Source organism: Oncorhynchus tshawytscha, linkage group LG20 (assembly GCF_018296145.1).
Source record: "Oncorhynchus tshawytscha isolate Ot180627B linkage group LG20, Otsh_v2.0, whole genome shotgun sequence".
NCBI lineage: Eukaryota > Metazoa > Chordata > Actinopteri > Salmoniformes > Salmonidae > Oncorhynchus > Oncorhynchus tshawytscha.
The window spans coordinates 10,040,864-10,063,648 of record NC_056448.1 but is presented as its reverse complement, the minus strand read 5'-3'; the positions used below and the strand labels follow the sequence as shown (position 1 = coordinate 10,063,648).

General features: G+C 42.3%; 6 protein-coding genes and 2 pseudogenes across 6 annotated transcripts in view; 1 reads left to right on the top strand and 7 right to left on the bottom strand.

Annotated features, from left to right (window-relative positions):
• The window catches only part of LOC112219563 (poly [ADP-ribose] polymerase tankyrase-1), a 118,103-nt gene extending 115,847 nt beyond the window's left edge, over window positions 1-2,256 (bottom strand). Inside the window, exon 1 of the mRNA XM_042302182.1 lies at window positions 1,783-2,256. Within this exon, the coding sequence (XP_042158116.1) occupies window positions 1,783-2,209 (427 nt within the window). The 5' untranslated portion in view covers window positions 2,210-2,256. The remainder of the gene's footprint in view (window positions 1-1,782) is intronic.
• Window positions 2,257-9,747: 7,491 nt separating this feature from the next.
• LOC112219565 (heat shock protein beta-11) lies at window positions 9,748-10,674 on the top strand. Its single transcript, XM_024380910.2, has one exon. The coding sequence runs from the start codon at window positions 9,839-9,841 to the stop codon at window positions 10,466-10,468; it is 630 nt and encodes a 209-aa protein (XP_024236678.2). The 5' UTR covers window positions 9,748-9,838; the 3' UTR covers window positions 10,469-10,674.
• A 2,301-nt stretch (window positions 10,675-12,975) lies between these two features.
• LOC121840187 lies at window positions 12,976-13,824 on the bottom strand (annotated as a pseudogene).
• A 940-nt stretch (window positions 13,825-14,764) lies between these two features.
• Window positions 14,765-15,626, bottom strand: LOC121840182 (heat shock protein 30). The gene has a single exon (XM_042302174.1). It carries the CDS (start codon window positions 15,545-15,547, stop codon window positions 14,903-14,905), a length of 645 nt encoding a protein of 214 aa, XP_042158108.1. The 5' UTR covers window positions 15,548-15,626; the 3' UTR covers window positions 14,765-14,902.
• A 931-nt stretch (window positions 15,627-16,557) lies between these two features.
• LOC121840188 (heat shock protein 30-like) lies at window positions 16,558-17,404 on the bottom strand. The gene has a single exon (XM_042302180.1). The coding sequence runs from the start codon at window positions 17,335-17,337 to the stop codon at window positions 16,696-16,698; it is 642 nt and encodes a 213-aa protein (XP_042158114.1). The 5' UTR covers window positions 17,338-17,404; the 3' UTR covers window positions 16,558-16,695.
• A 940-nt stretch (window positions 17,405-18,344) lies between these two features.
• LOC121840189 (heat shock protein 30-like) lies at window positions 18,345-19,191 on the bottom strand. The gene has a single exon (XM_042302181.1). The coding sequence runs from the start codon at window positions 19,122-19,124 to the stop codon at window positions 18,483-18,485; it is 642 nt and encodes a 213-aa protein (XP_042158115.1). The 5' UTR covers window positions 19,125-19,191; the 3' UTR covers window positions 18,345-18,482.
• Window positions 19,192-20,131: 940 nt separating this feature from the next.
• On the bottom strand, window positions 20,132-20,993 carry LOC121840181 (heat shock protein 30). Its single transcript, XM_042302173.1, has one exon. It carries the CDS (start codon window positions 20,912-20,914, stop codon window positions 20,270-20,272), a length of 645 nt encoding a protein of 214 aa, XP_042158107.1. The 5' UTR covers window positions 20,915-20,993; the 3' UTR covers window positions 20,132-20,269.
• A 928-nt stretch (window positions 20,994-21,921) lies between these two features.
• LOC121840186 lies at window positions 21,922-22,783 on the bottom strand (annotated as a pseudogene).
• Window positions 22,784-22,785: the final 2 nt, after the last annotated feature.

The following is a 22,785-nucleotide window of genomic DNA, read 5'->3' as shown; positions in this document are numbered from 1 at the left end:
CATCCTACCCATGCTAGATTACGGAGACGCAATGTATAGATCGGCAGGTAAGGGTGCTCTCGGACGGCTAGATGTTCTTTACCATTCGGCCATCAGATTTGCCACCAATGCTCCTTATAGGACACATCACGGCAATCTATACTCTTCTGTAAATTGGTCATCTCTGTATACCCGTCACAAGGCCCACTGGTTGAAGCTTATCTTATCTATCTTTAAAACCCTCTTAGGCCTCACTCCCCCCTATCTGAGATGGTTGGGTATAATTTGTGGAACATTCCAATAGGAATCTATTCCAAAAACTTCGTAAAGTACAAGGTTGCCAACAAACAATGCATACAAAGTAACATAATCAATCCATCTAGCTACCAAACAGGCATTAACTCACCATGTAGCGTATTCTTAATGTCTGTCGATAGGCTACCAGAGTGACTACTACAGACATTTTTCAGAATAAATATGGTGAGTAAAAAACATAATTAAAATAGCCCACTCCCTAGCCCGGTATCTTATTCTTATTGTTGGCAACCTTGTTATTTACAAAGTTTTTGGAACAAATACCTGTTGGAATGTTCCACAAATTATACCCACCCACCTGAAACATCTACTGCAGCCTTCATCCTCTACATATAACACCAGTTCTGCCAGTCACATTCTGTTTTTTTTTTTTACCATGTCAGCTCAGGGATTCGCCCTTGCAACCTTTCAGTTACTTGTCCAACGCTCTAACTACTAGGCTACCTGCCGCCCCTGTTAAAGGTCCCCAAAGCATACACATCCCTGGGTCGCTCCTCTTTTCAGTTCGCTGCAGCTGCAACAAACACTCAAACTGGACAGTTTTATCTCAATCTCTTCATTAAAAGACTCAATCATGGACACTCATACTGACAGTTGTGGCTGCTCGTGATGTATTGTTGTCTCTCTACCTTCTTGCCCTTTGTGCTGTTATCTGTGCCCAATAATGTTTGTACCACGTTTTCTGCCTGGAAAGGCCTGTGTGTTTTACTTACAACTTGCTGGCTAATACAGTGCCCCCTCCCCTAGCAAAGTACCTCAACAATGACTTCTTCCACGGAGTTGAGCACAGACTGAAGTTTTTTAAATGAACCTCTGACTCCTTGGAGTCGATGCAGAAGATATACCTTGTCCTCTGTCCTTGTCATTCATTTGCTTAAATCCACACTTTTTAATAATACGTGCATATTAATATATACAACCACTGGAAGGTGTACTCAATTTTTTTTCTCTACGGTGGAAACGCTGAACATGTTCCAATTCAATCTCAAAAAGTTTTTTTTTTTTAAATTAAACTCGGTGGTGGTATTTGATTAACGTTTTATTAAAAACTTAAACTATATATGTTTTAAATCAAATAAAGAAAACGCAAGCAACAATAGAAAACAAACAATGGTACATGGTAAAGTTGTATCGAATCATTTCCATTTTTTGTTAAGTATCTAGTGCATATCAACTCGAACGAGTCGGAGGTTAATTTTAAAAAACGTATCGACGATTAACTCCGTGGATGAAATCATCGCGGAGTTGAGTTACTTTACCAACCCCTCCCCTGAGTCTAAATGTAGGCTGGTTGGCTCAGCATTTTCAACAAGTTAGCCTAACGTTACTTAACTAGTACGCGAAGTTTGTTAGCTAACAATTTAGCTTGCAGAAGTTAGCCTCAGAAAATGTAGCTAGTTAGTTAGCAATTTACTCAAGTAACGTTAGTTGGCTAGCTATGTTAGCTAAACAAACCAGCTCGTAGCGAACATTCGCCATCGACGTTACCTGCAGCGAAGTGTAGCGGAGTGGATTTCCGCCCAGCCATGTCCTTGGCATTCACGTTAACCGTATCCACCAGCCTCTTCACCCGCGACACGTCCCCATTACGACAGGCTTCAAACAGCTCTCTGAAAGTCCCGCAGTCGCTGCCCCCGGGGCTGCTATTGCTACCCGAGTCAGGACTAGAGCCAGCGCTGCTGCTACCCCCGGTGGTAGTGGAGCTGCTGCTTAGGGCCGGGGCGGGGATATCGGGGGAGGCCGGAGTTAACTCTGGATCCCCGGCACTGTCTACTTCAGCACCCGCTAGCACCGAAATTATGCCACCACAGGGAACGGGAGGAGACCCCGGAGGAGTGAGTGAAAGAGAAATACTGCGAGGTGGCGAGGATATGCTCTGCTTTTGCTGTTGGGAAGAGCGACGAGACGCCGCCATTTTTACAGCAGTCCCACTGGCAACAAAAAATATATTGGCTAAACTTCCTGGAAGCCGAGACGCTAATTTCCGGTTTCTAATGTCAGCAGTGAAAGTCGCCCATTAAAATATTTTTAGAAGTGGCTTTCAAAACGTTTTTTTAATCGTTTTACACATCCTATGGTTTAATCAAAGTGTCTGATTAAGGAGCTTGTTATTCAATTGCCATAACAGTTTCTTTTTGCTCTTTCAACCGAATAGACTAGGCATGACATGGGTGAGACTTTCTCTCCTACACATGCACAGCAAATTCTATGGTTGAATAACTCTTCCATGGTCTGATATCTTATGTTTTTAGTGTCAGAGACAATAGTGTGTATAACTTCTAACAGCTACTATAGCTATATTATAATCAAACTTTACATTTTTTGCACTGTACGCAACCCTCAAAATAGCAGAAATAGACTGTCATATATGGTAAGGAAGATTCATTTCACTGAACACAATTTCCCTCTCGTCTGTGAAATTCAGTGTGCACGTACTGCACGATGAGTCATCCCCAGTATTTCCCTATGCAGATCACATTTTTCACTTAATCTAAAGTAGCCTGAATCACCAGCAGGCAGGACTGCCTGTCCTGATATTGACATGGACGAGCAAATGAGACATATCTAACAGGCAATATCTGTTTCAGAAAAAAAAAACTTTATTGCATGACTTAAATAGAAAATTACATTTTCAATGAGCAGTTGAATTCAGTGTCAGTCAGGTTGGCCTGATTACTTTTTCTGCCTTGACAAATTACATGTGAAAAAGCCTTGCAAATTACATGTGAAAAAATGAAAGCTATTTGAATAACTATAGTCTATAGTGACAATGGTGAAAATGTACATTCTGCAACCATTCCGGTCTTACCCATTTCAACATTGTAAGCCTATGTTTTTTTTTTGGCGTGTATAAGGTACATTTATGGGAGAAGTACTCTTGACCTGGAGTGCTGGGAAACACACAGGGAAGAAAATATACTCAACACAGATAATGGACTTGGAATATGTGATGTGCCCTGCTTCTTCTATTACTGAACAGATAAAGAAAATGACTCATGTGCAGGGTGACACCCAGTGGAGAACCGTGGCAAAAACAGGAATGTTCCTGAAGACACTGGAGCTCCAAGTAGCAGGATAAACCCTGAACAAAAATATAAACGCAACATGTAGTGTTAATCACATGTTTCATGAGATGAAATGTTAAAAAATACCTGAAAGTTTCCATACACATAAAAAGCTTATTTCTCTCAAATGCATACATTTGTTTACATTTCTGTTAGTGAGCATTTCTCCTTTGCCAAGATAATCCATCCACCTGACAGGTGTGGCATATCAAGAAGCTGATTAAACAGCATGATCATGACACAAGTGTATGTTGTGCTGGGGGAAATGAAAGGCCACTTTAAAATGTGCAGTTTTGGCAAACACAACACAATGCCACAGATGTCTCAAGTTTTGAGGGAGCATGCAATTGGCATGCTAACTGCAGGAATGTCCACCAGAACTGTTGCTAGAGAATATAATTATTATTTCTCTACCACATACTGCCTCCAACGTCGTTTTTGAGAATATGGCGAGAGTACGTTGAGAGTACGTCCAATGTTGCGTATATATTTTTGTTCAGCGTAAAAGCTGTGAAACTCCCACTGCTGAGACAGAAACCAATGCAACCAATACAGTGCCATCTCAGAGCAAGAAGATTCAACATTGACTGAAGATGCTGTGCTCCCAGGAAGCTCCACATCGAGGCACCAAATAATCCATTATCCGCTGAGGAGTAGGTGGCTGAGAGAGTGGTGCCCATCAACTGTAGCCTGCATGTGACAATGCAACAATCCCTCAGCTCACAGACAGAGGGAAGCACCACAGAAACACAGGAAAATGAATAGACAGGCTTCTAATCTTGTCTTTGTTTTTTTTGTCATATGTTTTTTATAACATCTCTGGAATTATGTCTTATATGTTTAGTTTTGTTACCCAATAAAAATGTGCAAAATATATGTATTTTTGTGTACCAACAAAAAGCACAAACTGTACTTAATAAGTTTTTAACTTATTTCACATACAATATTTAAGTCCCAGTCTTTATCAAGTAATTGAAAAGGACCTGCTGTAACCCTAACAAAGGTCTGTGAAAACCCAGATATCTTATGTCAGGCTTCCCCCAACTGGCAGTCTATGGGCCAAATGATTTTATACCTTTTTTTTTTTTTTTTTTTTTTTTTTTGTAAACTAACGGACGTAAAAGACTGTAAAAACTCCAGCAAATCATCTCCGAGTTATTGACATTTTGGAAATCTATTACAAAGTATTACCACGTACACTGAGTATACCAAATATTAGGAACACCCTTTACCCTCAGAACAGCCTCAATTCATTTGGGGCATGGACTCTACAAGGTGTCAAATGTTGACTTCAATGCTTCCCACAGTTGTGTCAAGTTGGCTGGATGTCCTTTGGATGGTGGACCATTCCAGATACACACAGGAAACTGTTGAGCATGAAAAACCCAGCAACATTGTAGTTCTTGACACAAACTGGTACCGCTGGCACCTACTACCATACCCTGTTCAAAGGCAATTCAATCTTTTGTCTTACCAATTCACCCTCGGAATGGCACACATACACAATCCATGTGTCAATTGTCTCAAGGCTTAAAAATCCTTCTTTAACTTGTCTCCTCACCTTCATCTACACTGATTGAAGTGGATTTAACAATTGACATCAACAAGGGATCATAGCTTTAACCTGGATTCACCTGGTCAGTCTATGTCATGGAAAGAGCAGGTGTTCTTATGTTTTTGTTTACTCAGTATTAGCAGATGTGTGGAAACAGGGACGGAACAGATTAAGATAGCCCGAGGATGATAGCACAAGGGGTTAACCACGTAACTGTGTTTTGTCACAATCCACACTATAATGTTAGGCTTTTAACTGACTTGCCTTGTAAATCAAATGTGCTCTTTCCTGCAAGTTTCCATACAGCTGACTTCCTGCAGATAGTAAAACCAAGGGATGTCTCACATGCTGCTGTCACATTCAAATGGATCTTAGCTATACGTCCAATCTAATGACTAAGTCACACAAAGGCAAGTTTTTATCATGTTAGAAAAAACACTAGCCTATGACAAGAGACATTTTTTTAAGTAGTAAAGCGGGATAGCATGACTAATTTAGTAATTTTCCACAACAGTACAAATTAGTTGTAATTATGTTCCGGGGCCCTGTGTAATGGTTTTCTTCTATCTCCTCCTCTGACGAAGAGGTGTAGCAAGGATCGGACCAAAATGCAGCGTTGTGATGATTCATGTTTGTTTAATGAAGGAAAAAAACTATACATGAATAAACTACAAAATAATGAAATGTGAAAACCTAAACAGTCCTATCTGGTGCAAACACAGAGACAGGAACAATCACCCACAAAACCCAATACAAAACAGGCTACCTAAATATGGTTCCCAATGAGAGACAATGACTAACACCTGCCTCTGATTGAGAACCATATCAGGCCAAACATAGAAATAGACAAACCAGACACACAACATAGAATGCCCACCCAGCTCACGTCCTGACCAACACTAAAATAAGGAAAACACATACGAACGATGGTCAGAACGTGACAGAACCCCCCAAAGGTGCGGACTCCGAACGCACAACCTAAACCTATAGGGGAGGGTCTGAGTGGGCATCTGTCCGCGGTGGCGGCGCTGGACGTGGACCCCACTCCATAATTGTCTTAGTCCACCTCCTTAGCGTCCCTTGAGTGGCGACCCTCGCCGCTAACCTTGGCCTAGGAAACCTAACAACGGGCCCCACTGGACTGAGAGGTAGCTCAGGACTGAGGGGTAGCTCGGGACTGAGAGGTAGCTCAGGACTGAGGGGTAGCTCGGGACTGAGGGGAAGCTCGGGACTGAAGGGAAGCTCGGGACTGAGAGGAAGCTCAGGCAGGTAGCAGGCTCTGGCAGATCCTGGCTGGCTGGTGGCTCTGGCACATCCTGGCTGACTGGCGGATCCAGGCTGAATGGTGGATCCTGGCTGAATAGCGGATCCTGGCTGACTGGCAGCTCTGGCTGCTCCATGCTGGCTGCTCCATGCTGACTGGCAGCTCTGGCTGCTCCATGCTGACTGGCAGCTCTGGCTGCTCCATGCTGACTGGTAGCTCTGGCTGCTCCATGCTGACTGGTAGCTCTGGCTGCTCCATGCTGACTGGCAGCTCTGGCTGCTCCATGCTGACTGGCAGCTCTGGCTGCTCCATGCTGACTGGCTGCTCTGGCTGCTCCATGCTGACTGGCCGCTCCATGCTGACTGGCGGCTCTGGCTGCTCCATGCTGACTGGCGGCTCTGGCTGCTCCATGCTGACTGGCGGCTCTGGCTGCTCCATGCTGACTGGCGGCTCTGGCGGTTCCATACGGACTGGCGGCTCTGGCAGCTCCATACGGACTGGCGGCTCTGGCGGCTCCATACGGACTGGCAGCTCTGGCGGCTTCCTGCAGACTGGCAGCTCTGGCGGCTCCATACGGACTGGCAGCTCTGGCGGCATCCTGCAGACTGGCAGCTCTGGCAGCTCCTTGCAGACTTGCAGCTCCTTGTAGACTGGCAGCTCCTTGCAGACTGGCAGCTCCTTGCAGACTGGCAGCTCTATGCAGACTGGCAGTTCTGAACAGGCGGGAGTCTCTGGCAGCGCTGTAGAGGCGGAAGGCTCTGGCAGCGCTAAACAGGCGGGAGACTCTGGCAGCGCTGTAGAGGAGGAAGGCTCTGACTGTGCTGAACAGGCGGGAGACTCCGGCAGCGCTGGAGAGGAGGAAGGCTCTGGCAGCGCTAGATAGGCGGGAGACACCGGCAGCGCTGGAGAGGAAGAAGGCTCTGGCAGCGCTAGACAGGCGAGGCGCACTGTAGGCCTGATGCGTGGTGCTGGCACTGGTGGTACTGGGCCGAGAACACGCACAGGAAGCCTGGTGCGGGGAGCTGCCACCGGAGGGCTGGTGCGTGGAGGTGGTACTGGATAGACCGGACCGTGCAGGCGCACTGGAGCTCTTGAGCACCGAGCCTGCCCAACCTTACCTGGTTGAATGCTCTCGGTCGCCCTGCCAGTGTGGCGAGGTGGAATAGCCCGCACTGGGCTATGAAGGCGAACCGGAGACACTGAGCGCAAGGCTGGTGCCATGTAAGCCGGCCCAAAGAGACGCACTGGAGACCAGATGCATAGAGCCGGCTTCATGGCACTTGGCTCGATGCTCACTCTAGCCCGGCCGATACGCGGAGCTGGAATGTACCGCACTGGGCTATGCACCCGCACTGGAGACACCGTGCGCACCACAGCATAACACGGTGCCTGCCCGGTCTCTATAGCCCCCCGGTAAGCACAGGGAGTTTGCGCAGGTCTCCTACCTGGCGTAGCCATACTCCCTGTGAGCCCCCAAGACATTTTTGGGGCTGACTCTCGGGCTTCCATCCGCGTCGCCGTGCTGCCTCCTCATACCAGCGCCTCTCTGCTTTCGCCGCCTCCAGTTCTTCTTTGGGGCGGCGATATTCTCCAGGCTGTGCCCAGGGTCCTTTACCGTCCAATTCATCCTCCCATGTCCAGTACTCCTCTTTGGGCTGCTCCTGTTGCCTCTTCTCCTGCTGCACCTTGGGGCGGCTACACTCCCCTGGTTTAGCCCAGGGTCCTCTCCCGTTGAGGATTTCCTCCCATGTCCAAGAGTCCTGTGTCTTTTGCCGCTGTTGCTGCTGTCCGTTACCACGCCGCTTGGTCCTGTTGTGGTGGGTGATTCTGTAATGGTTTTCTATCTCCTCCTCTGACGAAGAGGTGTAGCAAGGATCGGACCAAAATGCAGCGTTGTGATGATTCATGCTTGTTTAATGAAGGAAAAAAACTATACATGAATAAACTACAAAATAATGAAATGTGAAAACCTAAACAGTCCTATCTGTTGCAAACACAGAGACAGGAACAATCACCCACAAAACCCAACACAAAACAGGCTACCTAAATATGGTTCCCAATCAGAGACAATGACTAACACCTGCCTCTGATTGAGAACCATATCAGGCCAAACATAGAAATAGACAAACCAGACACACAATATAGAATGTCCACCCAGCTCACGTCATGACAAACACTAAAACAAGGAAAACACATACGAACGATGGTCAGAACGTGACACCCTGACCATCCACTCAAGACAAAATCGTCCCGTGGCTGAATTTAGTTGATGATCCCTGTCTCGTGTCATAGTCCTGATTTAGATTCAGCCCTCTAGCTGCTCCTTCAAAAGTGTCACGCCCTGACCTTAGAGAGCCTTTTTATTTCTCTATTTGGTTAGTTCAGGGTGTGATTTGGGTGGGCATTCTAGTTGGTCTGTTTCTTTGTTGGCCGGGGATGGCTCACAATCAGAGGCAGCTGTCTATCGTTGTCTCTGATTGGAAATCATACTTAGGCAGCCTTTTTCCCCACATGTGTCTGTGGGTAATTATTTATTTTCTGTGAGTGTTTGTGTGCGCCACGGTTGCATTCTGTTTCTGTTTACCTTTTTTTTTGTGAAGGTTTCACTTCGATTAAAGCTGTGGAATTACATGCACGCTGTGCCTTGGCTCATTTATGACAGGGAATTTGAAGACAGCGAACGTGACACAAAGGCTCAATGTGTTTCATCTGATGCCGTGGTTTAAGAAGACAGTAACTCCTTCTTCTCACATAACAACTTCCTGTATGTTCCTTAACATTTATTGATCGGACATGGCAATAATCTGTGTCCAGATCAAGTTTCCTTTGAAATATTTAATAAACTTGGAGAAGTTGCTGGAAATAGGATCTTAGCTGTTTTTGTACATTCAAATCGAGCATATTATTACATTATAGATTGTGACTCATTGTGCACACTATGAATACACACTATGAATAATTTTTTGGTCGTGTGATGTTCTCTCAACAAACACAACACTATATTTAAAGACAGAGTAAGGAAGCAATGTTGTCAGTGGGTGTCAATTTCAGAGTCACATCCAAGAAGATGGTTGAGGGAAATTGAATACTGACTCAAGCTATATTAATACAATATTAATACATTTACTACATGTCATATCAATAAGGGGAAGGGCACTTGTAATTCCTTTTGTGTCTGTATCACTTTTAAGGCAGAACCATATGTTATAACTGTTATCCTCATAAGTACAGTGATTTCAGGAAAACTTTGGATTTGTTGTCATGGGGGAAAGGTTATTCATGGACAGAAATGACAGCATGACAAAGCAGCTGTTGTAGATTACTTGCTCACTTTGGAGGCTACTCTTATTTAAAGGACGTTATGTGGCCCTGCAACTCTGACCTGCTTCAGTGGCCACTCTGTAAATAGAACAACGATATATCCCTAAGGCATTTGGCAGTCAGACTGCACTATTACCCGGGGCTTGTTTTGGAGAATGACAAAAGTTGCGTAGTCATAACACTCAGACGTTGGAGTCAGAGGAATGCTACTGGAACTTTCCATTGGACAGTATAAAAGCTGTGAGCCCTAGTCTGCTCGGGACAGAAGCTTGCGGAGACACAATCAGGGAGAAGAGACCAACAAAGACTAGCAGAAACGACGCAGATTTGATTTTGAATATGCTTTGCCCCAGCATGATGCAGTCTTCCCTCAACCCAATGAGCCCAATGGGCCCCTTCATGGACTTCCACTGGCCCGTCCGCAGCCTCTGGCCAGAGACCCGGCCTCTCTTCTTCCAGATGGAGCAGGAAATGATGCGAAACATGCAGGAGATGAGGCACAATATGGAATATATGCAACGACTCCACCAAAAGATTTTCGAAGACATTGATGGCCCATTATCTTTAACTGACTTCAAGCCCATCGCTTTCCAGATGGGGAAAGAAAACAACCGCTTTGCCCTGACACTGGACACTAAAGACTTTTCTCCAGCGGATCTGTCTGTCAAGCAGGTGGGCAGGAAGCTGAGAGTCAGTGGGAAGACGGAGAAGAAGCAGGACGACGGGAAAGGCTCCTTCTCTTACAGATGCCAGGAGTTTAAACAGGAGTTTGACTTGCCTGAAGGGGTGGATCCTGAGACAGTCACCTGCTCTTTGAATGATGGACAGCTACAGATTCAGGCACCAAAAGTGGCTGCTGTGACGGAAAGCAATGAGAGAGTGGTTCCTATCACTTGTTCATCAGCAGTAACATCACCCGGGGCTGCCACTGAGAGCACTGCTGTGGAGGCAGAGCCCAAGAAGGACTGATTACGATGTCTCATTCATGATATTGCTATAACCATTCATTTTATGTTTGGAAAATAAAAATAACTCCCATGAATACCATCATTTCAGTACTATCTCAATGAAATAACTATTTTGACAAATTTGATGAATTCAACATCAATAATTATCAATGACATGGAATGTAAAGCCAATATTTTAGCATGTTCAATAAAGTTTTTTTTTTTAAATTGTGTCCCTGGAGTGGGTATGCTGGGTATTCCCTGGCCTGGTTTCGCTGCCATTTCAATACATGTCTTGAAAATCAATTAGTGGATTGAAAGACTATGTTTTGATATTGTAACAGAGTTGAATTTTAAAAGAGTAATGTAGTTAGTCAAAATGAGCGCAAACAGGTTCCAGGTACATATGTACTGTATGGTCTGTGTGTGTCTATGTTAGTGTCATATTCACACTCTTCAAACTACGCTAGAGAATGTCTGAGGGTCACAGGAGTTGAGTGGTAGTAGTGTTCCCACCAGGACTCATGTTGAGGTCACCATGATATCGCTGAAGAGACCCTGCCATATCTGAACTATTTCTCAACACAATGTAAGTAAAACATTGAGAGGAGTGTAAATACTCTACATCAAAAAGGTGACCAACCAGGAAATGATCCTAGGACATGAACATGTAATTTAAATTAAATGTCTGGTGAGGTTTTAAAGAACTTACAGGATTTTCCTGATTATGTCAATAATGATTTCCTTATACATGAATAAAAATATGGGCTTGGATCCATCCAAAATGTTGAATATAGTTTCCTCTAGCTAGCATACTGGAGGGGCGGCAGGGTAGCCTAGTGGTTAGAACGTTGGACTAGTAACCGGAAGGTTGCAAGATCAAACCCCCGAGATGACAAGGTACAAATCTGTCGTTCTGCCCCTGAACAGGCAGTTAACCCACTGTTCCTAGGCCATCATTGAAAATAAGAATTTGTTCTTAACTGACTTGCCTAGTTAAAAACTATTGTTATAGTGTCTTTAATTTCAACAAGTGAATTGAACAAGAAGTGTACTGAACATTTTATTGTATAACAAAACGACAGAAATACATTATTTCAGAGACAATCTAATAAAAACATGTAATGACATTTTGAGAATTAATTAGCAAAACAAGATGTTCTATGAATAATACTTGAGGCCAGGCTTTAGGCAATATGTATTTTTTTCATAGACAATTGATACTTGTGTGTGTCTGTGGTTCTGTCCTCTGTGGCACTGCCCTCTGTCTGTGAGCTGAGGGATTGTGGCATCTTCACACTGAGGCAACAGATGATGGGCACCACTCTCCCAGCTATTATTTGGTGCATCAATGTGGAAAGTTAATTTTTGATGAGAAATATTGGTGAGCCAGGGAGCAGGTGACTGTCTCAGGATTCACCCCTTCAGGCAAATATAACTCTTGTTTGTACTCTTGGCATCTGTAAGAGTAGGAGCCTTCCCCACAACCCAGCTTCTTCTCTGTTTTCCCACTGACATTCAGCTTCCTGCCCACCTGCTTGACAGACAGCTCATCTGGGGAAAAATCTTTAGTGTTCAGTGTCAGGGCAAAGCCCTCTCCATCTTTATCCTGATTGTAGGAGACTGGTTGGATGGCCAAACAAACTTTCCTGTCATTGCCACAGTTCTCCACTGGGTGACACACTGCAGGGAAGTGGTGACGTCACTCCAGCCAGCTTCTAAATCAGGTAGTTCAGTAACAAGCTGGATGGAGTCCACAGTCCTGAGATATTAGTGGTGCTGTACTTAAAGCAGATCACTTTTTATTGCTTTCACTGATGAATGATTCACTTAACTTAAATATATTTATGACTTTTAAAAGTATTTTGAACAATATTGCTTTTGACATTTACAGTATTGATGGATCATTAGCAATACATATTCTGTAACATGCAATAGTATCAGCAAAGTCGAACAAAATTGGACCAACGATCACAAGCTACGTTTTAAAGAGTTTTCACCACAGGCGTCACTGCAAGAAAGGTCCAAATGTAATTGAACACATTCTAAAATAATCCACGGAGAAATCATATTTTGAATAAAATAAATGCAGATTGTACAGCATTATGATATTGGTCATGTGTCGATTGTATGTTCTTATAATATTGTTGAAAGTTGAAAAAATGTTTGTCTGGCATTATGTTTGTCACATATTTACATCTGAATTTTAATAAATAAAAACAATATTTTCTAGTTGTGGAAACTATTCACTCACATTCAATGATCTAAAACAGGACACTTGCTCAAAAAGGTCTACATTGCAAATCCTGACAAGTCCACATGACATTTGTTTTCAGAAGTCAGGTTTATAAACATGTCATAAACATGTTAGAATCAGAACATTTTCAGGAGAGCTTTTTGAAAATTGAATTTATTGAAAATGATCATTGAAAAATTTCAGGCCAGTGAGCCTTTTGGAAAGTTAACTTTTGATGAGAGATAATGGTCATTATGTTGATATCCATTGAAGAGATCATAACAACTGCAAAATTCAGATTTTTTTATATTTTATTGATTAAATTAAAAAGCATATCATATTGACTGTTACAAGATATGAAACGTACATGCATACAGTCTCAAAACATAAAAAATATGTATTAGAAAATGTTTCATCCAGTGAAATAAAAATCAGTCCTCCTTTGAAATGGTGTTCTCTTGTTTCTTCTGTGTGTCGGTGATGCTTCCCTCTGTCTTTGACAGGAATTGTGGGGTTTTCACATCCAGGCTACAGTTGATGGGCACCACTCTCTCTGCCACCTCCTCCTCGCCAGATAATGTATTCTTTGGTGCCTGAATGTGGAGTTTCCGTCATGAGCCAGGGAGCAGGTGACTGTCTCAGGATTCACCTTTTCAGGCAGATCAAACTCTTGTCTGAACTCTTGGCATCTGTAAGAGTAGGAGCCTTCCCCATCATCCAGCTTCTTCTCTGTCTTCCCACTGACTCTCAGCTTCCTGCCCACCTGCTTGACAGACAGCTCCTCTGGGGAAAAGTCTTTAGTGTCCAGTGTCAGGGCAAAGCCCTCTCCATCTTTATCATGCTTGTAGGAGACTGGTTGGATGGTCAAAGAGGATGGAACATTGTCCAACTCTTCAAAGATCTGCTGCTGGAGTTTTGCCATCAGCTCCAGACTGCTCTTGACTTCTAGCAGGTTTCTCTGCAGTAGATCCCGCTGGCTGAGAAGAGGTCGGACCTCTGGCCATAGACTGCGCACAGGCCAGTAGAAGTCCATCAATGGGCTGAGGGAAGACTGGAATCCTCGGGAACACAGCATCTTCAGTCAATGTTGAGTGTTGAGTCTTGTGTGTTCAGTGTTGGATGTATTGGTTTCTGTCTCGGCAGGGGAGTTTCACAGCTTTTATATGCTGCCACTTGGAGCTCCAGTGTCTTCAGGAACTTTCCTGTCATTGCCACAGTTCTCCACTGGGTGACACACTGCAGGGAAGTGGTGACGTCACTCCAGCCAGCTTCTAAATCAGGTAGTTCAGTAACAAGCTGGATGGAGTCCACAGTCCTGAGATATTAGTGGTGCTGTACTTAAAGCAGATCACTTTTTATTGCTTTCACTGATGAATGATTCACTTAACTTAAATATATTTATGACTTTTAAAAGTATTTTGAACAATATTGCTTTTGACATTTACAGTATTGATGGATCATTAGCATTACATATTCTGTAACATGCAATAGTATCAGCAAAGTCGAACAAAATTGGACCAACGATCACAAGCTACGTTTTAAAGAGTTTTCACCACAGGCGTCACTGCAAGAAAGGTCCAAATGTAATTGAACACATTCTAAAATAATCCACGGAGAAATCATATTTTGAATAAAATAAATGCAGATTGTACAGCATTATGATATTGGTCATGTGTCGATTGTATGTTCTTATAATATTGTTGAAAGTTGAAAAAATGTTTGTCTGGCATTATGTTTGTCACATATTTACATCTGAATTTTAATAAATAAAAACAATATTTTCTAGTTGTGGAAACTATTCACTCACATTCAATGATCTAAAACAGGACACTTGCTCAAAAAGGTCTACATTGCAAATCCTGACAAGTCCACATGACATTTGTTTTCAGAAGTCAGGTTTATAAACATGTCATAAACATGTTAGAATCAGAACATTTTCAGGAGAGCTTTTTGAAAATTGAATTTATTGAAAATGATCATTGAAAAATTTCAGGCCAGTGAGCCTTTTGGAAAGTTAACTTTTGATGAGAGATAATGGTCATTATGTTGATATCCATTGAAGAGATCATAACAACTGCAAAATTCAGATTTTTTTATATTTTATTGATTAAATTAAAAAGCATATCATATTGACTGTTACAAGATATGAAACGTACATGCATACAGTCTCAAAACATAAAAAATATGTATTAGAAAATGTTTCATCCAGTGAAATAAAAATCAGTCCTCCTTTGAAATGGTGTTCTCTTGTTTCTTCTGTGTGTCGGTGATGCTTCCCTCTGTCTTTGACAGGAATTGTGGGGTTTTCACATCCAGGCTACAGTTGATGGGCACCACTCTCTCTGCCACCTCCTCCTCGCCAGATAATGTATTCTTTGGTGCCTGAATGTGGAGTTTCCCGTCATGAGCCAGGGAGCAGGTGACTGTCTCAGGATTCACCTTTTCAGGCAGATCAAACTCTTGTCTGAACTCTTGGCATCTGTAAGAGTAGGAGCCTTCCCCATCATCCAGCTTCTTCTCTGTCTTCCCACTGACTCTCAGCTTCCTGCCCACCTGCTTGACAGACAGCTCCTCTGGGGAAAAGTCTTTAGTGTCCAGTGTCAGGGCAAAGCCCTCTCCATCTTTATCATGCTTGTAGGAGACTGGTTGGATGGTCAAAGAGGATGGAACATTGTCCAACTCTTCAAAGATCTGCTGCTGGAGTTTTGCCATCAGCTCCAGACTGCTCTTGACTTCTAGCAGGTTTCTCTGCAGTAGATCCCGCTGGCTGAGAAGAGGTCGGACCTCTGGCCATAGACTGCGCACAGGCCAGTAGAAGTCCATCAATGGGCTGAGGGAAGACTGGAATCCTCGGGAACACAGCATCTTCAGTCAATGTTGAGTGTTGAGTCTTGTGTGTTCAGTGTTGGATGTATTGGTTTCTGTCTCGGCAGGGGGAGTTTCACAGCTTTTATATGCTGCCACTTGGAGCTCCAGTGTCTTCAGGAACTTTCCTGTCATTGCCACAGTTCTCCACTGGGTGACACACTGCAGGGAAGTGGTGACGTCACTCCAGCCAGCTTCTAAATCAGGTAGTTCAGTAACAAGCTGGATGGAGTCCACAGTCCTGAGATATTAGTGGTGCTGTACTTAAAGCAGATCACTTTTTATTGCTTTCACTGATGAATGATTCACTTAACTTAAATATATTTATGACTTTTAAAAGTATTTTGAACAATATTGCTTTTGACATTTACAGTATTGATGGATCATTAGCATTACATATTCTGTAACATGCAATAGTATCAGCAAAGTCGAACAAAATTGGACCAACGATCACAAGCTACGTTTTAAAGAGTTTTCACCACAGGCGTCACTGCAAGAAAGGTCCAAATGTAATTGAACACATTCTAAAATAATCCACGGAGAAATCATATTTTGAATAAAATAAATGCAGATTGTACAGCATTATGATATTGGTCATGTGTCGATTGTATGTTCTTATAATATTGTTGAAAGTTGAAAAAATGTGTTTGTCTGGCATTATGTTTGTCACATATTTACATCTGAATTTTAATAAATAAAAACAATATTTTCTAGTTGTGGAAACTATTCACTCACATTCAATGATCTAAAACAGGACACTTGCTCAAAAAGGTCTACATTGCAAATCCTGACAAGTCCACATGACATTTGTTTTCAGAAGTCAGGTTTATAAACATGTCATAAACATGTTAGAATCAGAACATTTTCAGGAGAGCTTTTTGAAAATTGAATTTATTGAAAATGATCATTGAAAAATTTCAGGCCAGTGAGCCTTTTGGAAAGTTAACTTTTGATGAGAGATAATGGTCATTATGTTGATATCCATTGAAGAGATCATAACAACTGCAAAATTCAGATTTTTTTATATTTTATTGATTAAATTAAAAAGCATATCATATTGACTGTTACAAGATATGAAACGTACATGCATACAGTCTCAAAACATAAAAAATATGTATTAGAAAATGTTTCATCCAGTGAAATAAAAATCAGTCCTCTGAAATGGTGTTCTCTTGTTTCTTCTGTGTGTCGGTGATGCTTCCCTCTGTCTTTGACAGGAATTGTGGGGTTTTCACATCCAGGCTACAGTTGATGGGCACCACTCTCTCTGCCACCTCCTCCTCGCCAGATAATGTATTCTTTGGTGCCTGAATGTGGAGTTTCCCGTCATGAGCCAGGGAGCAGGTGACTGTCTCAGGATTCACCTTTTCAGGCAGATCAAACTCTTGTCTGAACTCTTGGCATCTGTAAGAGTAGGAGCCTTCCCCATCATCCAGCTTCTTCTCTGTCTTCCCACTGACTTTCAGCTTCCTGCCCACCTGCTTGACAGACAGCTCCTCTGGGGAAAAGTCTTTAGTGTCCAGTGTCAGGGCAAAGCCCTCTCCATCTTTATCATGCTTGTAGGAGACTGGTTGGATGGTCAAAGAGGATGGAACATTGTCCAACTCTTCAAAGATCTGCTGCTGGAGTTTTGCCATCAGCTCCAGACTGCTCTTGACTTCTAGCAGGTTTCTCTGCAGTAGATCCCGCTGGCTGAGAAGAGGTCGGACCTCTGGCCATAGACTGCGCACAGGCCAGTAGAAGTCCATCAATGGGCTGAGGGAAGACTGGAATCCTCGGGAACACAGCATCTTCAGTCAATGTTGAGTGTTGAGTCTTGTGTGTTCAGTGTTGGATGTATTGGTTTCTGTCTCGGCAGGGGAGTTTCACAGCTTTTATATGCTGCCACTTGGAGCTCCAGTGTCTTCAGGAACTTTCCTGTCATTGCCACAGTTCTCCACTGGGTGACACACTGCAGGGAAGTGGTGACGTCACTCCAGCCAGCTTCTAAATCAGGTAGTTCAGTAACAAGCTGGATGGAGTCCACAGTCCTGAGATATTAGTGGTGCTGTACTTAAAGCAGATCACTTTTTATTGCTTTCACTGATGAATGATTCACTTAACTTAAATATATTTATGACTTTTAAAAGTATTTTGAACAATATTGCTTTTGACATTTACAGTATTGATGGATCATTAGCATTACATATTCTGTAACATGCAATAGTATCAGCAAAGTCGAACAAAATTGGACCAACGATCACAAGCTACGTTTTAAAGAGTTTTCACCACAGGCGTCACTGCAAGAAAGGTCCAAATGTAATTGAACACATTCTAAAATAATCCACGGAGAAATCATATTTTGAATAAAATAAATGCAGATTGTACAGCATTATGATATTGGTCATGTGTCGATTGTATGTTCTTATAATATTGTTGAAAGTTGAAAAAATGTTTGTCTGGCATTATGTTTGTCACATATTTACATCTGAATTTTAATAAATAAAAACAATATTTTCTAGTTGTGGAAACTATTCACTCACATTCAATGATCTAAAACAGGACACTTGCTCAAAAAGGTCTACATTGCAAATCCTGACAAGTCCACATGACATTTGTTTTCAGAAGTCAGGTTTATAAACATGTCATAAACATGTTAGAATCAGAACATTTTCAGGAGAGCTTTTTGAAAATTGAATTTATTGAAAATGATCATTGAAAAATTTCAGGCCAGTGAGCCTTTTGGAAAGTTAACTTTTGATGAGAGATAATGGTCATTATGTTGATATCCATTGAAGAGATCATAACAACTGCAAAATTCAGATTTTTTTATATTTTATTGATTAAATTAAAAAGCATATCATATTGACTGTTACAAGATATGAAACGTACATGCATACAGTCTCAAAACATAAAAAATATGTATTAGAAAATGTTTCATCCAGTGAAATAAAAATCAGTCCTCTGAAATGGTGTTCTCTTGTTTCTTCTGTGTGTCGGTGATGCTTCCCTCTGTCTTTGACAGGAATTGTGGGGTTTTCACATCCAGGCTACAGTTGATGGGCACCACTCTCTCTGCCACCTCCTCCTCGCCAGATAATGTATTCTTTGGTGCCTGAATGTGGAGTTTCCCGTCATGAGCCAGGGAGCAGGTGACTGTCTCAGGATTCACCTTTTCAGGCAGATCAAACTCTTGTCTGAACTCTTGGCATCTGTAAGAGTAGGAGCCTTCCCCATCATCCAGCTTCTTCTCTGTCTTCCCACTGACTTTCAGCTTCCTGCCCACCTGCTTGACAGACAGCTCCTCTGGGGAAAAGTCTTTAGTGTCCAGTGTCAGGGCAAAGCCCTCTCCATCTTTATCATGCTTGTAGGAGACTGGTTGGATGGTCAAAGAGGATGGAACATTGTCCAACTCTTCAAAGATCTGCTGCTGGAGTTTTGCCATCAGCTCCAGACTGCTCTTGACTTCTAGCAGGTTTCTCTGCAGTAGATCCCGCTGGCTGAGAAGAGGTCGGACCTCTGGCCATAGACTGCGCACAGGCCAGTAGAAGTCCATCAATGGGCTGAGGGAAGACTGGAATCCTCGGGAACACAGCATCTTCAGTCAATGTTGAGTGTTGAGTCTTGTGTGTTCAGTGTTGGATGTATTGGTTTCTGTCTCGGCAGGGGAGTTTCACAGCTTTTATATGCTGCCACTTGGAGCTCCAGTGTCTTCAGGAACTTTCCTGTCATTGCCACAGTTCTCCACTGGGTGACACACTGCAGGGAAGTGGTGACGTCACTCCAGCCAGCTTCTAAATCAGGTAGTTCAGTAACAAGCTGGATGGAGTCCACAGTCCTGAGATATTAGTGGTGCTGTACTTAAAGCAGATCACTTTTTATTGCTTTCACTGATGAATGATTCACTTAACTTAAATATATTTATGACTTTTAAAAGTATTTTGAACAATATTGCTTTTGACATTTACAGTATTGATGGATCATTAGCATTACATATTCTGTAACATGCAATAGTATCAGCAAAGTCGAACAAAATTGGACCAACGATCACAAGCTACGTTTTAAAGAGTTTTCACCACAGGCGTCACTGCAAGAAAGGTCCAAATGTAATTGAACACATTCTAAAATAATCCACGGAGAAATCATATTTTGAATAAAATAAATGCAGATTGTACAGCATTATGATATTGGTCATGTGTCGATTGTATGTTCTTATAATATTGTTGAAAGTTGAAAAAATGTTTGTCTGGCATTATGTTTGTCACATATTTACATCTGAATTTTAATAAATAAAAACAATATTTTCTAGTTGTGGAAACTATTCACTCACATTCAATGATCTAAAACAGGACACTTGCTCAAAAAGGTCTACATTGCAAATCCTGACAAGTCCACATGACATTTGTTTTCAGAAGTCAGGTTTATAAACATGTCATAAACATGTTAGAATCAGAACATTTTCAGGAGAGCTTTTTGAAAATTGAATTTATTGAAAATGATCATTGAAAAATTTCAGGCCAGTGAGCCTTTTGGAAAGTTAACTTTTGATGAGAGATAATGGTCATTATGTTGATATCCATTGAAGAGATCATAACAACTGCAAAATTCAGATTTTTTTATATTTTATTGATTAAATTAAAAAGCATATCATATTGACTGTTACAAGATATGAAACGTACATGCATACAGTCTCAAAACATAAAAAATATGTATTAGAAAATGTTTCATCCAGTGAAATAAAAATCAGTCCTCCTTTGAAATGGTGTTCTCTTGTTTCTTCTGTGTGTCGGTGATGCTTCCCTCTGTCTTTGACAGGAATTGTGGGGTTTTCACATCCAGGCTACAGTTGATGGGCACCACTCTCTCTGCCACCTCCTCCTCGCCAGATAATGTATTCTTTGGTGCCTGAATGTGGAGTTTCCCGTCATGAGCCAGGGAGCAGGTGACTGTCTCAGGATTCACCTTTTCAGGCAGATCAAACTCTTGTCTGAACTCTTGGCATCTGTAAGAGTAGGAGCCTTCCCCATCATCCAGCTTCTTCTCTGTCTTCCCACTGACTCTCAGCTTCCTGCCCACCTGCTTGACAGACAGCTCCTCTGGGGAAAAGTCTTTAGTGTCCAGTGTCAGGGCAAAGCCCTCTCCATCTTTATCATGCTTGTAGGAGACTGGTTGGATGGTCAAAGAGGATGGAACATTGTCCAACTCTTCAAAGATCTGCTGCTGGAGTTTTGCCATCAGCTCCAGACTGCTCTTGACTTCTAGCAGGTTTCTCTGCAGTAGATCCCGCTGGCTGAGAAGAGGTCGGACCTCTGGCCATAGACTGCGCACAGGCCAGTAGAAGTCCATCAATGGGCTGAGGGAAGACTGGAATCCTCGGGAACACAGCATCTTCAGTCAATGTTGAGTGTTGAGTCTTGTGTGTTCAGTGTTGGATGTATTGGTTTCTGTCTCGGCAGGGGGAGTTTCACAGCTTTTATATGCTGCCACTTGGAGCTCCAGTGTCTTCAGGAACTTTCCTGTCATTGCCACAGTTCTCCACTGGGTGACACACTGCAGGGAAGTGGTGACGTCACTCCAGCCAGCTTCTAAATCAGGTAGTTCAGTAACAAGCTGGATGGAGTCCACAGTCCTGAGATATTAGTGGTGCTGTACTTAAAGCAGATCACTTTTTATTGCTTTCACTGATGAATGATTCACTTAACTTAAATATATTTATGACTTTTAAAAGTATTTTGAACAATATTGCTTTTGACATTTACAGTATTGATGGATCATTAGCATTACATATTCTGTAACATGCAATAGTATCAGCAAAGTCGAACAAAATTGGACCAACGATCACAAGCTACGTTTTAAAGAGTTTTCACCACAGGCGTCACTGCAAGAAAGGTCCAAATGTAATTGAACACATTCTAAAATAATCCACGGAGAAATCATATTTTGAATAAAATAAATGCAGATTGTACAGCATTATGATATTGGTCATGTGTCGATTGTATGTTCTTATAATATTGTTGAAAGTTGAAAAAATGTTTGTCTGGCATTATGTTTGTCACATATTTACATCTGAATTTTAATAAATAAAAACAATATTTTCTAGTTGTGGAAACTATTCACTCACATTCAATGATCTAAAACAGGACACTTGCTCAAAAGGTCTACATTGCAAATCCTGACAAGTCCACATGACATTTGTTTTCAGAAGTCAGGTTTATAAACATGTCATAAACATGTTAGAATCAGAACATTTTCAGGAGAGCTTTTTGAAAATTGAATTTATTGAAAATGATCATTGAAAAATTTCAGGCCAGTGAGCCTTTTGGAAAGTTAACTTTTGATGAGAGATAATGGTCATTATGTTGATATCCATTGAAGAGATCATAACAACTGCAAAATTCAGATTTTTTTATATTTTATTGATTAAATTAAAAAGCATATCATATTGACTGTTACAAGATATGAAACGTACATGCATACAGTCTCAAAACATAAAAAATATGTATTAGAAAATGTTTCATCCAGTGAAATAAAAATCAGTCCTCCTTTGAAATGGTGTTCTCTTGTTTCTTCTGTGTGTCGGTGATGCTTCCCTCTGTCTTTGACAGGAATTGTGGGGTTTTCACATCCAGGCTACAGTTGATGGGCACCACTCTCTCTGCCACCTCCTCCTCGCCAGATAATGTATTCTTTGGTGCCTGAATGTGGAGTTTCCGTCATGAGCCAGGGAGCAGGTGACTGTCTCAGGATTCACCTTTTCAGGCAGATCAAACTCTTGTCTGAACTCTTGGCATCTGTAAGAGTAGGAGCCTTCCCCATCATCCAGCTTCTTCTCTGTCTTCCCACTGACTCTCAGCTTCCTGCCCACCTGCTTGACAGACAGCTCCTCTGGGGAAAAGTCTTTAGTGTCCAGTGTCAGGGCAAAGCCCTCTCCATCTTTATCATGCTTGTAGGAGACTGGTTGGATGGTCAAAGAGGATGGAACATTGTCCAACTCTTCAAAGATCTGCTGCTGGAGTTTTGCCATCAGCTCCAGACTGCTCTTGACTTCTAGCAGGTTTCTCTGCAGTAGATCCCGCTGGCTGAGAAGAGGTCGGACCTCTGGCCATAGACTGCGCACAGGCCAGTAGAAGTCCATCAATGGGCTGAGGGAAGACTGGAATCCTCGGGAACACAGCATCTTCAGTCAATGTTGAGTGTTGAGTCTTGTGTGTTCAGTGTTGGATGTATTGGTTTCTGTCTCGGCAGGGGGAGTTTCACAG